Source organism: Numenius arquata, chromosome 5 (genome assembly GCF_964106895.1).
Source record: "Numenius arquata chromosome 5, bNumArq3.hap1.1, whole genome shotgun sequence".
Lineage (NCBI taxonomy): Eukaryota > Metazoa > Chordata > Aves > Charadriiformes > Scolopacidae > Numenius > Numenius arquata.
The window spans coordinates 2,381,641-2,396,092 of record NC_133580.1 but is presented as its reverse complement, the minus strand read 5'-3'; the positions used below and the strand labels follow the sequence as shown (position 1 = coordinate 2,396,092).

General features: G+C 46.9%; 1 protein-coding gene across 1 annotated transcript; it reads left to right on the top strand.

The window, feature by feature from the left end:
- The first annotated feature begins 2,195 nt into the window (after positions 1–2,195).
- NEXMIF (neurite extension and migration factor) lies at positions 2,196–11,224 on the top strand. Its single transcript, XM_074148179.1, is given in 4 exon segments — positions 2,196–2,271; positions 5,943–10,245; positions 11,012–11,168; positions 11,171–11,224. Coding segments are annotated over 4 exon segments (4,590 nt in total).
- Positions 11,225–14,452: the final 3,228 nt, after the last annotated feature.

Sequence of the window (14,452 nt, the reverse complement as noted above, 5' to 3'; positions counted from 1 at the left end):
TTACTTGGCATCTGCTGGTGACCCTGCACGGATAAGCCTCTATCAGAGCATCACCTCTGCACTTCAGGAAGACGGTGGAGATCAGAGTATACAGGAATGTTGATTATAACCTTCTGTACGGTGAAGATGATGGTTCCATCATCCACCCTGAGTGTGGTGAAGTGAGCAGCAGGTTCAGATCTGTAAATGTGCATAGCCAAATGCTCTGTCCTCCATCCCTTCCTGCCCACGGCTCATTGAAATGGAAGCTTTTTGGACATTTCTCTCCCACCTGGCAAACCACGAGGGTGTGGAAAACGCATCTACCAGGTCACAATCTACTGGAGCTCCTTACTCAACTCAACTTCTCCTTCTCCAGAGCTTCCTCAGGCAGCCAACAGCTCCTTCCCCAGAAGTCACCTTGGCCCATGTGTGGGGCCAGTGGTGGTTCTCTGGTCTCCTGAGAAGCTTCTGGTCTCCTGAGGCTTAAAGTATTTTATTAGTATTTTCATTAATCGCTATTTTTTAATCTTAATTTTTTAATATTTATATTAATGAAGGTGCATTTAATAGGAGATATTATCAAGGAGGCATGGAGCTGTAGACTGTTAGTGGAAAACGCAGATCAGCTTTCACTCTTAGAAGCTAATCTTCCTCAAGTTGTATGGAAATAACTCCCGAGGAGGCCTGATCCATGTGTGCTTTGGCATTTCGAGTCCCTCCTGTTACAGCGATGCTTGGGCTGGAGCTTTTCTCCACCGCGGTGGGAGCCCGGGGCGATGGGGAGGGTGCGGGTGCTGGCGGGAGAGAGGGCTCCTTCTGCATCCTTTGGGGAGCTTTGAAATAGGGATTTGCATCAAAGTAAAACTCTCAGGGTTAGTTAAATATTCCTCTAAATATGCAAAGGAATTGAGTTACTGATGCTTGTTATTCTTATCTTACTCCGGGTGTCACAACATCTTTAAGTTCAGTGAAGGTTTTACTTACTAAGAGGGTTGTAAAGATTTCACATTAATTAAGAGGACTCCGCCGCAAATCTGAATATGAATGAAGTTTGGCTGCTGAACCCAGGGCAGTGAATACTGTGGGAAGATCAGACATTAACAAATGTTGATTTAAAAAAAAAAAACACCACTAAACCAAACAAAAAACACAAAAAGCACCTAAAACAACACTTCAATCTAGTACCTGTTCTATGAGAAAGAAAAAAGTTGAGTTCAAGTTGCCAGAAGGAATCTTGATTCTAAAATAGCTTGATTTGACTTGATTGAAAAGTAGATTCTAACTTGAATTTACAGTCAAAGAGGTGAAATTCTGTCCGTCGGCGATGAGGGTTGTCCTGTGCCACCCGTGCCCGGGTTAGCAGGTGATCTTTGTTAGCAGGTGATCGTTTTAATGTGGGGGGATCTTCAGCAGAGGAAGGGAGAAAATCTGGGCCTGATTCTGATGTCGGTTTTGTTGCTTTGGAGAAGTACCACCAAATCCAGTCAGCCTCGACTGGTGGTCATCCAACCGAGATGAACAGGACCGTGAGGGTGGTGGTACGTGGCTGGGGAACAAGTCTTCCAAGGAAGGCGCTCTCATGATGAAGACGTGTTTTGAGTGAAGAATGAGACTAGAGATATTTTTTCCCCCAAAAGTGCTTTTTTGGGGAGTTTTTCATACCTGCCAGCACTTGGAAGATGAGAGCAGTAGCTGGTAGGTAGGGCGAGCAGTTCTCACTTGGGATATCTGCGTTTCTCCTCCAACTCCAACGCAGAGTTGCTGTTGTCTGAACTGGGGCAAGTCCTCTCCTCTGTACGTCTCCACTCACCTATGGAGGTAACAACACTTACACTGCTTTTTCAAAGCAGTTTCAGTCGATGCGAAGGGTGCAGCAGAGGTGCAGAGCACTGTTCCACCTTCTAAAGAAGGACTTTGGGGAAGGAAATGATGATATATAGCATTTTAACCTTGCCAAAATACATTGGACTGGGCTTTTGGAGTGGAAAAGTGAAAATGAAAATACGATGGCCTAAATAAATAGTATTTCTCCTTTTAAGCAGGGTAAGGGCAGCACGTGACGTCGTGCGGGGTGTTTTTTTATTGTTGTTATTTTTTATTCACGGTTCCTTGAGCTGATTCTGGGAATTGTTCTGACTGTGGTTATGTTTCTGGAAATGTGCAGGTTGGCCAGATGCAGTGGGGCATGGAGTGAACAGAAAGAGGTTAAATTGATGGATGACCAACAAGAGCAGGATTGTGCCTCAGAAGACCAAGAAACTATCCTGATTAATGGGGTGAAAGAAAATGGTAAGGAACTTAATTACAGTACATGAGGGAGCAGCGACAACTTTGCAAGCCAACTTATTTTCCTAATTCCTTTCGTGTATTTAATTTTAGTGGTTTGCAGGTATCTCTGCAATGTGGAGCAATAGGGTAAATGTGTATTTTCTGCACAGATGTCACTCCAGCTATGAATCTACGCCTTTTTAGGTCTTAACAACTACTGCTTTTGCCCATGCATATGCATGGTTGGAAACGTTTGTGTGCACGTGCAGTTTGAATTATGGATTTTAGTATGGTTTCTGAGAGGAAAAAAGCCATAGAAGACCACATAGCCCCTCTGTCTGTTGGGAATCTTTCCCTCTCTTCTCAATTACTTGTGAACCCACTGGCCAATCTTAGCATAATCGGACTGAAGGATGCTTAGTCCCTACGAACTGGGGAAAAATTAGAGGTTGAGTAGAAGAAATAAACCTGGATTAGCACCCACGGAAAAGGAAGGCTGGACTTGTGAGTTCATTATTGACTTTTCTGCATAGCCTGTTGGCCAGCCGGTGGGATCCCCTGGCCACTGGTGCTGCTGGCCACGGTCGGGCTCCTGGGAGCCACGAAATCATTCCAGCTTCCATCGACATTGGTGGGGAAGGATCAGCCCCTTCCAGCAGCCGGCCCAAAACATCTACCTTTATCTGTATCCGTTTAACCGATTCCATACTTGCTTTCAAAAACTAACTGGTTAGGAATAACAGTGTTCTGCTGCCTGAAAACTTGATTGAAATAAATAATCCTCTGAGCATTTTCTCAAGTCGTTTGGACTTTAGTCACTAGCCACAGTAAATGCTAGTCCAGTGTTGAGACAGAATTTGACATTTTCATTCTTCACCACGTTTTTATGTTTAATTTCATGGCTTTTTACATTTTGTATTGGCCTATAAATCTTGAGAGAGAGAGATATTTAGATAGAATTTTGACCCTATTAGATATCAAGGACTTGGTCCTCTGACATCTTGTACGTTCAAATCCTTCTGTCGTCTCAAAACAAGGTGCGTAGAGGCAAATGTTCTTCTTGTTCATTACCAAAAACTGGAGTGTGTCCAGCCACGAGGGTGTCCGTGGGGACCCCTCAACGTGTGCTGGTGGCAGGTGAAGCATACGCTTGTTCTTGCCCCTTTGATGTAATTTTGGAGGTATCTGTCTTTGTCAGCCCGTCTCCTTCATGACCATGAATGGTAAAGCCACAGCTGCTGGAGCTACAAGGAGATTTTCTAGCCATGGTCCCCTTGTCTAATCAGCAATAAAATCAGTGCTTACCTGCTCAGTAGAGATGGGTGTTCTCTAGAATCTGATACCACTTCCATGGAATTCAATTAAACAGGGCTTAAAAAGCGCTTTAATTAAACATTGCTGTGTAGGAGTTGCTGCTGAATCCGAAGCGGTGAGCCAGCGAGTGGCTCTGGTGCCACCACCGCCCCGTCGATGGCACTTGGGGATGGGGCTGATGCTTTTTGCCTCCTCTTGCCCTAAATATAAAAAACTGGCCGCTGCATTGCCCAGTTTGGGACTGGTCTCCCCAATTCCCAGCAAGATGCTTCCAGATTTTCTGCTCAGGCTGCCCATGTGCTTTTGGATGGTTGTTGAGTTAAAGCAGGAAAGGTGGTGCTGTGTCTCCAGCGTTTTCTTTTTTTAAGCATGTTTTTAATGAGCATTGTTTACTTTAGAGCATCAATTGAACATGTGCCTGATTTTAGGATGATACCAGCCCTAGAAAATCAAGTTTTGGCATTTCTATTTCACAGGAGTTAAGTTCACTTACACAAGTATAAACCTAAAGGAACACCCAGAGAGAGTTTATTTTATATAATGGCATCTCTGTGTATTGAATGCAGCATTTGAGATTGAATTCCAGCTTTCTTTCTCCCCCCCCTTTTTTGAGTCTTACAGCATTCACAGGCATTTTTCTTTTATCCTCAAATTTTCCGTGCTTCCTGTCAGCTCCAAGCTGATTTTTATTTTATTTTACTCCTGAAGTGGAACTGCACTGGTTAATTTGTTTTGGTGCTTAAGGAAAAAGATACCACCTCTGCGTTTCTGATCTAAAAACTGGTGGGAGGGACTCAAAAATCAGCTCTTTTTTCTTTTTTTTTTTTTTTTTTTAACCCTTTCTGAGGGAAGGGAAGCAGCACAGCTTTCAAGCAAGCCAGCCTGCTCTTTTCCAAGCCACACGTGTTGAAGATGTTGACAGGCCTTGCTTTGCACTTCTGCTTTGATTTGTGTAGTGTTTGGGAAGTTGGTTTGAAGTTCTTAGAGCGCTGCGTGGCTCTGACTGAGTTTGCTTGGACTGGCTTAAGGCTTCACCGGTGGCTCCATCCCTAAGGCCCCCGTAGCACAAAACTGCTGGGAGCTTTTGGGGTGAGATCAGGGGGATTTTGACCTTCTCTCAGTTTTACGCTCGGCATCGCATCCCGCTCCCTTTTCATACTGCCCATGTGCCGGTGGTACCCGTGCCCACACGAGCCTTCCCTGATGCCGGTTGGCATCGGTGCAGGGGGAGACTTGCTGCTTTTCGATCGGTTTTTCATAAAACCAGTTGCCACGGAGGGTCGCAGCGGCCGTGGAGGTGCCACATCCCTTCGGATTCCCCATTTCTCGTGACAGCCTGGTGCTCCAGCTGCGTTTTAAAGCGCTTTTCCCTCCTCAGAAAGCCTGCGCCGCTTCCACTCTTGCCCCCCCAGCCTTCAGGGGAGCCACCGAAAAGGTAAGATGTGAGCCACGACAAAAGCACCCGGCTCAGCCCTGAGTCGGCCGAGGATTCCAGCTGCTGTGAATGCCCACACTGGTATATTATTTTTTTTTTAATGCAGAGATATCAGAGCGTGTTCATGGATGAAAAGACGTCGTATTTAAATTTCAAGGGTCATACCGTCCGCTGAGCCAGAAGTCAGATAAAAGTATATTCATAACTTTATTCTGCCATAAAAGAGTGCGACGAGGTAAAAATAAAAAGCCTGTAGGTTAAAAAAAAAATCTTTACATTATTTAAAAAGACGTTTTTAGAGATTAGGGAAGAATGGCAAAACCCACAATAATTCTAAGAATAATTGCTTTAAACTCTGTGTTACCTTCTGCTTTCCCTTGGCATGGACAGTGACAAAAAGACTATGGGGCTTTTAAAAATAGCCTTAACTTTCTGACTCTCGAGCAGTAACGCCGTTCAGGTATGTTTTAGCTGCAAGACACTGCAGGGGGGGATGCTTTGTTTCTTTAAGAATCTTATTTTTCCATTAATTTTTTCAATGTTAATGGGAACATTTTTTATTAGGCTTGTTTTGTTTTTTTAATAACCTTGTCAGGTTTGAAAGGCAGTATCCAGGTAACGGTATGTATATGAGGAGGAAAGAACGGATGGTTTTGGTTTTTCAAACGTACTCTTGTACCTCTTCCAGCTGGCTGCAGGGGGGGAGAGTGTTTACCTCTCCCTTCCTTGCACATCACCGTGTTAATGAGATCCAGAAGGGAAGGATCACGCTCCCGCAGGAAGGGCCTTTGCCGCTTCCCGAAGGAGCGGTTGGGAAAAGTCACCACCGAGCCCTGGGGAGAAGGGGAGCGGGATGGCGAGCCCCGGCAGAACTGCAAGGCTTGTAAACCCTCTCTCTTTTTTCCTTTCTTTTCTCCTTCCCATTCCCTTCCCTCCCTCCCAGAACCGCACTCCCTGGATGGTGGCGATGAGAGGCCTTGCACCGCCGCCGAGGCTGCGGTCACCTTCTCAGCCCTGACGACAGCTCAGAAGGAAAACCACGCGTGCCACCGGGCGCTGCCTCCCCTGACTTCAAAGAAGCCCTGTTTGCTGAGCCCCCCGTCGCCCCTGAGGCTGACGGATGTCCCCGAGCACGCCTCGGATGACTCCTCCGCCCACGCCATCTCCCTCACGTCCTGCGTGACGAAGGGCATGAGCTCCTGGTCGCTGCCGGGCGACTGCGAGAAGGCTCCCTTCACCATGATGGAGCCCGGAGGGATGTCGGCGCTGACGGGTGACTGCTTGATGCAGCCGAGTCGGACCTGTCTGGGCTGCTTTATTGAATCGAAGGACGGCATTGATGCAGAGCCGGGAATAAGCTTGAAAGTGGGGGATATAAATAGGGATTATGACACCTGTTCGGTCTCTGATATAGGGATTCACTGCATGAGCACAGGAGAAACCATGAGATATGGGGATCAACTGCTTTCAGACCAGCTTTTAAGCTTCCCTATGCATAAATCGAGGGCAGCGGACAAAAGAGATGCAGAAAAATCTGACAGTGATTCAGAGGACCCCACTCAGAAAAATTATTACGAGGGATTACTATTAGACAAATGCAACGGTGAGGAACCTTTACTAACAAATCCCAACCAGGAATGGGGCTATTTTGAATCTTTCATTAGTGAAAGTAAAATTGAGCTGCTTGACCTCTGCTCCAAAAATGAGCTTTCTGTAAATCTGTTTTCCGAGGAAGACGTGGATAATTACATGTTCGATGATGACGATTCCACCTTGGGAAGCGATGTCTGCTCCCTAAAGATTAGATACGAATCTTTCCAGGACAACGTGAGGGAGAAGACCACCACCCTACAGGAGGACGCCCAGTTCAACTTCTTCCCCAGCGTGTTCAGCAACTGCACCAAAAGGGACAGCAGGAGCACCCTGAAAAGGGGGCCCAGCGGTGCCACCGACCCTTCACAATTCAAATCTGAGGAAGGCATCATCTGGGGGGAGGAGGAGGAGGACGGCGAGGAAGAGGAGGGCGAGGAGGAGGAGAAAGCTGCCTTAAATAAATCTTGCAACAGCACGGAGATGGTGCAGTACGTGGGCTCCAAGAGGAGCCACTTCTTGGACTCGGTGAATTCCACGGAGGACTCCGGGGAGTTCAGCGACGACAGCACTTGCACGGAGTCCTCCTTCGACGTGCTGCGGGATATCAAGGACTGCAGTCGGTACCTGTCCCGGGACCACTCCAGCTCCTTCATTCAGCAGAACTACGGGTTGCGGGCGAAGAGGAAAGTGCGATACAGCGACGACTACCTGTACGATGTGGACTCCATCGAGAATGAGAAGATCCTGGACAAGAAGGAGTGGCTCCCGGACGGGCCCAAGGAAGAGGACGACGACGAGTGGTGCCCCAAGAAGCGGCGAAAAGTCTCTCGCAAGGAGCCCCCCGTTATCATCAAGTACATCATCATTAACAGGTTTAAAGGGGAGAAGCATATGCTGGTGAAGCTCAGCAAAGTGGATGCCAACGAGACAACTGTTACCCTGAACGAGGAGCTGCTCAGCAAATACGAAAAGCTGGCCCCGCTGAAGGGCTTCTGGCAGGAGAGGCAGCAGAGCCGGCTGGATTTGCTCAGATCGTCTCTCTACCACAAGCAGAATTTCTATCTTAACGGCTCAGATGCTTCGTTCCTCCCTCACCCACGGAAGCGAAAATGCAAGCTAGCAAACAGGCACCGGATTCAAAGAATTAAAGCCATCGAGCAATCAGTGAACAAGCTGGGCTCTTGCTCCTCTGATCACAAGCAGCCTTGCAGCAGTAAAGAGGACGCGGGCCTGAAAGGGCTGCCGGCGTTAGCCATCGCCACCCCCAGCTGTGCCAACGGATTACACCTAAATGACATCACGGGCATCGCCGCCGTGAAATGCAAACCGCAGGAGCGGGAGCACAAGGGGACGGAGAGGAAAGTGCTCCGCAGGATCAAATTCAAAAGTGAAGCCAGGTTGAAGTGCAAGAAGATCAAAGCTGCTGCCAGCACGGCGGAGGGCTCCCCGGCGCTGGAAAACCAGGACTCTGCACTGCGCCTGAAGGACGAAAACGTTCCTTCTGCTTCAGACAGCTCCCCTCTCCCGGAGTGCCACGAGGATAAGGTTGCTAAAAATTCTCCTTTCCTACCATCCACCTCCTCTTCAGACAAGCCTCTGCCATCTGCTAATATCACCACCAATGTACCCCTTATTCCCGGAGGGTATCTGCAGACGTTGTTAGATGCTTCTGATTTGTCGAGCAACACCAGTATCTCGTACTTCGCCCAGCATCCCTCCGAGCAGCAGCAGCACCCGCTCCCCAGCATCGTCCCAGCAGAAAAGCCCTTCCCGGCTCTGCAGCCGGCGCAGAGCTGCGTCCTCTCCCCTCCCTCCGAGTCGGAGCTCCAGCAGTCGCCCGGCCACTTGGAGATGGAGCAGAGCAGCTTCGGCGGCATGTGGCCGGCCGGCAAAGCCGCCGGCAGCAACGGCCAGGACTTCCCCGGTGACCTGCGGGACGCGGCCGGGCTGACGAGTGAGTTCGGGGGCGGTGGCGCCCCCGGCGCAGACGGCCTCCCCGCCTCTGGATACACTCAAGTCAATCTGAATAGCAGCAAATTGCTCTACCAAAAAAATTACATGCCGGATAGCCAACAAGTGCAGTCTGATGATTCTTATCAGTCATGTCATTTTAATAATGGAGAGGGGCGCTTTCATTTCCAACGAGGTACACTAAGTACAGATGATGGCAGGCTCATTAGTTTTGATTCAGTGGGTTCATTGTCAGTTAGTTCTAGCAATTACAGTTCTTTAAGTTTAAAGTCTTGTGAAAAGGACGGCGAGGATGATATTAATGACGATTTCTTGGCCCACTGCAGTCCCAAGCTAGTGATCCAGCAGAGCATAGATGAAATCACCCCTTTGAAGGAGTCCACGGACCTTTTAGACATTTCCAACTTCACGCCCGATAAGTTCCGCCAGTCGTCGCTTTCGGAGATGTCCCCTCCGGACACTCCCAACCTGTCCCCGCAGATAGCTGGGTCCGACGCCAAGCCTCTGGGCACCCTGAAGGGCTTTCAGGAGAGCCCCCAGGCCGCCCTCAACAGCTCCGAGAAGGTCAAGTGGAACTGTGGGGTCCTGCAGACCGAGGATCAGGCAGATAATGGGTTTGCTTTAAATAATCACCAGTTCCAGTTCCATATGTTCAACGATGAAGATTCTGTCAGCCTTCTCGAAAAGAGTCCATGCTTGTCAACATTTAATGAGCCATCTGGTCAAATTAGCACCAATAGCAAAGTGTCAAAATCGAAGAGGAAAAGTTCATCCAGCAAGAATGTGGGTACAAACCAAAGCTCTTCCCAGAAAGCCACCCGGAAAAAATCGCCCAAAACCAACAAAGGAACCGATAAGCCCCAAGGGAAAAACTCCAGGCAGGCGCCCAAATCCGCCAGGAAAGGGAAAAACGCGGTGGGAGTCAATGGCGAGAAGGCTCCGGCCGTTGGCAGCAGGGTGGTCAACCAGCTGAGCAACGTGGCCACCACCACCAAAGGCCTTGCCGAGAGCGCTCAGCATTGCAGCCCGGCCGGGGTCAAACTGGGCAAGCACAACGGGCTCTCCGGAGACTGGGCGCTGGGAAAAGAGGGTGGCACGGGCTGGTCGGAAGCCAGCCTGGGCAACGCCACCAGTCTCCTGGACGACGATCAGAGGGAGTTTGAGGAACCTTCCAACATCCTGTCCAACATCGCGTCGGGCATGGCGGACGTCCAGAGGTTTATGATGGCCTCCATCGAGCCCTTGTGGGGGCCTGTTGGCCACAACAGCGTTCCAGACATATTCCGGTCGCCGGAGTCCAACAGCCTGAAACTGAAAACTCTTAAAATTTTGGCAGGGACGTCCCAAGAGGCGAAGAAGAAGGCGAACGGCGGCTCGCCGGGGGCGGCGAAGAACCACAAGTCGAACAACAAGGGCTCAAGCAAAAACGGCAAAGCCGCCACCGGCGACCCCGGTCGCCCCAACTGCTCGACCGGGTTCACCACGGACATTCACACTCCCTTTTTTGATAAAAACTATAGTAACCTGAGCACTTTAGGCAATAACGGACCTACCCATAAAAAACTCTACCGGCATAAATCCAGTTCGAAATCGCTGAGGGATGAGAACTGTAAAATAAAGCGAACGGACCGCGAACAGCCCCACAAGGACCCCCCCGTGACAGCTGCTTTTGAGAAACTGAGGTAATGCTGCACCAAACTGGCTGGAATGCCCCTTAACCTCCCTCCCACCTGCTAAGCCCGCTGTTCCTCAGTTTTTCCTTCCTGAAAGCAAAAGTTGCATGAAAAAAAAAAAAAGGAAAAAAAAAAAAAAAAAAAAAAAAAGACGTTCCCCTTTTACAGTTTTGGTTGGTTTTGGGGTTGGGTTTGTTTTTTTTTTTCCTTTGGGTTTTTTGGTTTTTTGGGTTTTTTTTTTTTTACATGCATGAAAATACTTCTTACTTGCAAGCTACCTAAAAGAATGACCAATTTTCTGGCTTGGCTGGGGTTAAAAACACTAACAAGGCTACTCTTTTCTGCTGTTTGGCTTCTTCAGTTTTTAATTACTTATTTATTGGGGGGGAAAAAAACAAACAAACAAACAAACCATGATTACACGCTCTTTTTAATGATTTTGATGAGGAAAGACTTTTTTTTTTTTTTTTTTTTGGAACGTTTTGTAAAAAATAAACCACAAAAAAAAAAAAAAAAAAAAAAAAGAGGTTATGCATCCAAAAGCCAAGATCTTGAAACTTAAAGGCTCTTTACTTTGCAAATGAGAACTCGTTCCTAATTGAGCTTCACGTGGCAATTTTGAGTGCTTTCTGGCCCCCTCTGCTGTTTATCTCCTAACCTGCATCATCTAAAGCTGCATCTTCTGCACCCGCCCGCCTTTAGCGCGTTCGCTCCGTCGTGGTGACTCCAGACGAGCTAACTAAGATGGCATCAAATGTTTGATTTTTTCCTGCAGGGAATCAGACTTCATTCTTCTTAAAGCAGAAACAACATTTTTGGGTTTTCCTGTATTTGAAGAAGAGACTCCCTTTTCTAGAAAGACGGTTGATGTTTGTTTCTTTTTTTTTTTTTTTTTTTATTATTATTATTTTTTCCTTCAGTTGGGGTTTGGGTTTTTTTTCCCGTCGGTTCCTTTTCGAAATCTGCCTTGTGGTATGTTGAAATGTAAGTGCTGAAATGAAAAGTTTGAAATTGTGGGAATTTTATTATTTGAAAGCAAACCTAATCTGGTATTCTCTGTGAAAGACTGTTTTAAAAGTCATACTGTTGTACAGTAGTTTATGCACTATTACCCACAACAACAAAAAATTGTGCCAAACTATGAACAAGTGACTGTATTGTATATATTTTTACTTCTCTATCAACATTGGGTTGTGAGTGTTTTCTGCAGCTATGCCTTTTGGTTTTACTAGAAACATTCCAGTTGTTAAGTACTAACCACCCCCCTTTGAAAGCACCTGTAACTCACGATGAAAACGATATTGTTCACTTATACAACTTACCAAAAGTTTTATGGACATGACTAAAAGTGTGCCAAATTTACTTACCTCATTTCATGGATTCACCCTGTGGTTTAAAGCTCATAAAGGGAAAAAAAAAAAAAAAAAAAAAGGAAAAAAAAATGGAAAAAAAATGGAAAAAAAAAAAAGGGGAAAAACAAAAAGAAAAAAGGAACTTTGAAACCAATGCTGGGAAATGGTAACGTCCTCTCTTTGAAACCATGAGCGGAAAAACTTCATGGTGAAGTGTTGAGTTTCATTATAGGAGAGAGTTGGAATGGTGGAGGAGTTCAGAAAACCACTGACGGTAAGTTTGCCAGGAACTCAAGTGTCTGCATCTAGAGACTACAGAACAGCTGCTTTTCAAGTGTCTGTTTTCTTAAAGCAAAACCTGTAGCTGAAGATCATTTGAAATGCAAAGTTACATTGCTAATTCTTTGTATCTCAGTTTTATATATTTTATAAGAACCTGGGATAAATTCTAAAATAGTTATAAAAACAGAACTAATACATTTCATACATTTATTGCTATTTACTTTTCCTTTGAGTAGTTTCTTAACCATTTTCGATGCAGAGCCTGTCAAAAGCGCTCTCCTGTCATAGCTTTGGTGTTTCCTAAATGTCTAACCTTGCCATGCCAATATCGTTTGAACTTTCAAAAGCGAAGTCATTACTTTTAAATACGACTCTGAACCTTTTCTTTCATTCAGTTCATAAGATAAGAGAAAAAAAAAAAACAAACCACAAAACAACCAACAAACCACGGAGCTATTTGTGATCTCACCGATCGATCAGGGCCGGATCATACATGACTGGACTTTATTAAGACAGCGTTAAGTATTGAATGCTAAATGTATTCTCAAAAAGGCCTTATCTGTAACCCTACTCACCACACCCTCGCCCTCCAAGAGAATAACCAACCCAACAAAGATCTATTTTCCTTGTGCAACTGAGAGCCTGTGCATTTTGCTGCTGATTTCTTAACGAAACCTTGATATGCAAGAGCCCTGCTAACTGGGAGCTATTGGGAGCAGAGGGACGCGAGGCTTGGACGCGCTTATGCAATAGAAAACGATGAGGAAGAGGAGCCTTAATAGCAGTCGGGCAGATCCCGTTCTCGGCACAGTCATGAGCGTAGAGGTGGTGTTTCGCAGAGGACAGGACTTAGACTCGGGTTTCCTTACAAGAAGGGTGTCTTTTTTTCAGCCCACGTGCAAGGGAAAACAGCAGAACTGTTTTACGTTAATTTAGCAAAAAAAAAAAAAGCAGACTGAACACTTAAAATTGAAGTGGATTTGCAGAGTGTCGATTTAGAATCAAAGTGTTTTCAGCGCTTACAGATCTTGAGGTGTCGCTTGGGCTCAGCTCTGCAATCCCGGGGAGAACAGCACAGTAATTGCGTTGCGTTTTATTTAACAGAGGAAAGAAGGAACTCTGAAAAAATCGTAATTCTGAAAACCATCCTAGAAGTTCATTTATTCCATTAAAAAATGAAACGCTGGCGTTGCCTGGAGCGAGTTGCTCCGGATGAGAGTGGTCCCTGGGCACTCCACGGGTTGCTGCATCCCGCCCCGGCTCTGGCTCCAGGAGGGAGATCCAGAAGATGCTCAGGATTTATTTTGGAGAGGAGAGCTGTGCTAGGGCTCCATCCCTGGGCGTTCGCCTTGCCTGCAGCCACCATGCTCTCCCTTGCTTCCCCAGCAGCTGTATTTTCTATCCGTAGGGTCATCAGATACTACAAATTCTGGCCACCGCCGTGGTGTTGGTGTATCCCATTTTTTTCCAGCATTCCACACATGCTGCAGGATAAAGGGGCTGCCGGCTCCCTTCTTTTGGATGTTCAGGCTGCTCCTATGGAGACAGGTCAGGTCCAGGGCTGGGATGCTGCACGGCCCTTCTTTTTGACCCAGAACCGTTGTTTGAAAGCACATTTCGACTGGCCTCCACTGTGCTCCTTATGCTTATGATGAATATGGGACTTACAATAAATACCTGGTACTGAACCAGATAGCAATATTTATTGCATTTGAGAAATGTGCAATAGGGCATGAAGATAAGGCATAAAACGTATCGACTATTTTATTATATGTTAGAAATCCATGAATACCCAGCTAGGTGTGTCAGGACAGTGTTAATCACAAATACCAGCTGCCTTGTTGCTCTCTCCTTCAGTCCTTCTGCTGTTCCGATTTCGCTGCCATCTTCGCTGGTCATCCCATACCCTGCCAAAAATCTCTGACCGGGGAGATGTTAAAGAGCCGGATCCCTCACAGTGTGGCACTGGCCCTTCTCTCTGTCTGAAAAAGTGATCTCTCTTCTGATAGACCCCAAAATTCAGAAACTGCCTTGAGCCAACTATTTGCCCTCCTTCCTTTTGATCTTCAGAGTCACAGAATCATAGAATAGTTTGGGCTGGACCTTTAAAGGTCATCTAGTCCAGCCCCTCTGCAATAAGGAGGGATATCTTCAACTAGACCAGGTTGCTCAAAGCCCCGTCCAACCTGACCTTGAATGTTTCCAGGGATGGGGCATCTACCACCTCTCTGGGCAACCTGGGCCAGTGTTTTACCATCCTCATCGTAAAAAATTTCTTCCTTGAGTCCTTCTCAGCAGGGCTGCTCTCCATCCCTTCATCCCCCAGCCTGGATTGATACCGGGGGTTGCCCCCACCCAGGTGCAGGACCCTGCACTTGGCGCCTTGTTGAACTTCATGAGATTCACACGGGCCTACTTCTCGCGCTTGCCCGAGTCTCTCTGGATGGCATCCCCTCCCTCAGGCTTGTCACCTGCACCACTCAGCTTAGTGTCATCTGCAAACTCAATCCCACAGTCTATGCCATTGATGAAGATATTAAACAGTAGTGGTCCCAGTACGGACCCCTGAGGGACACCATTTG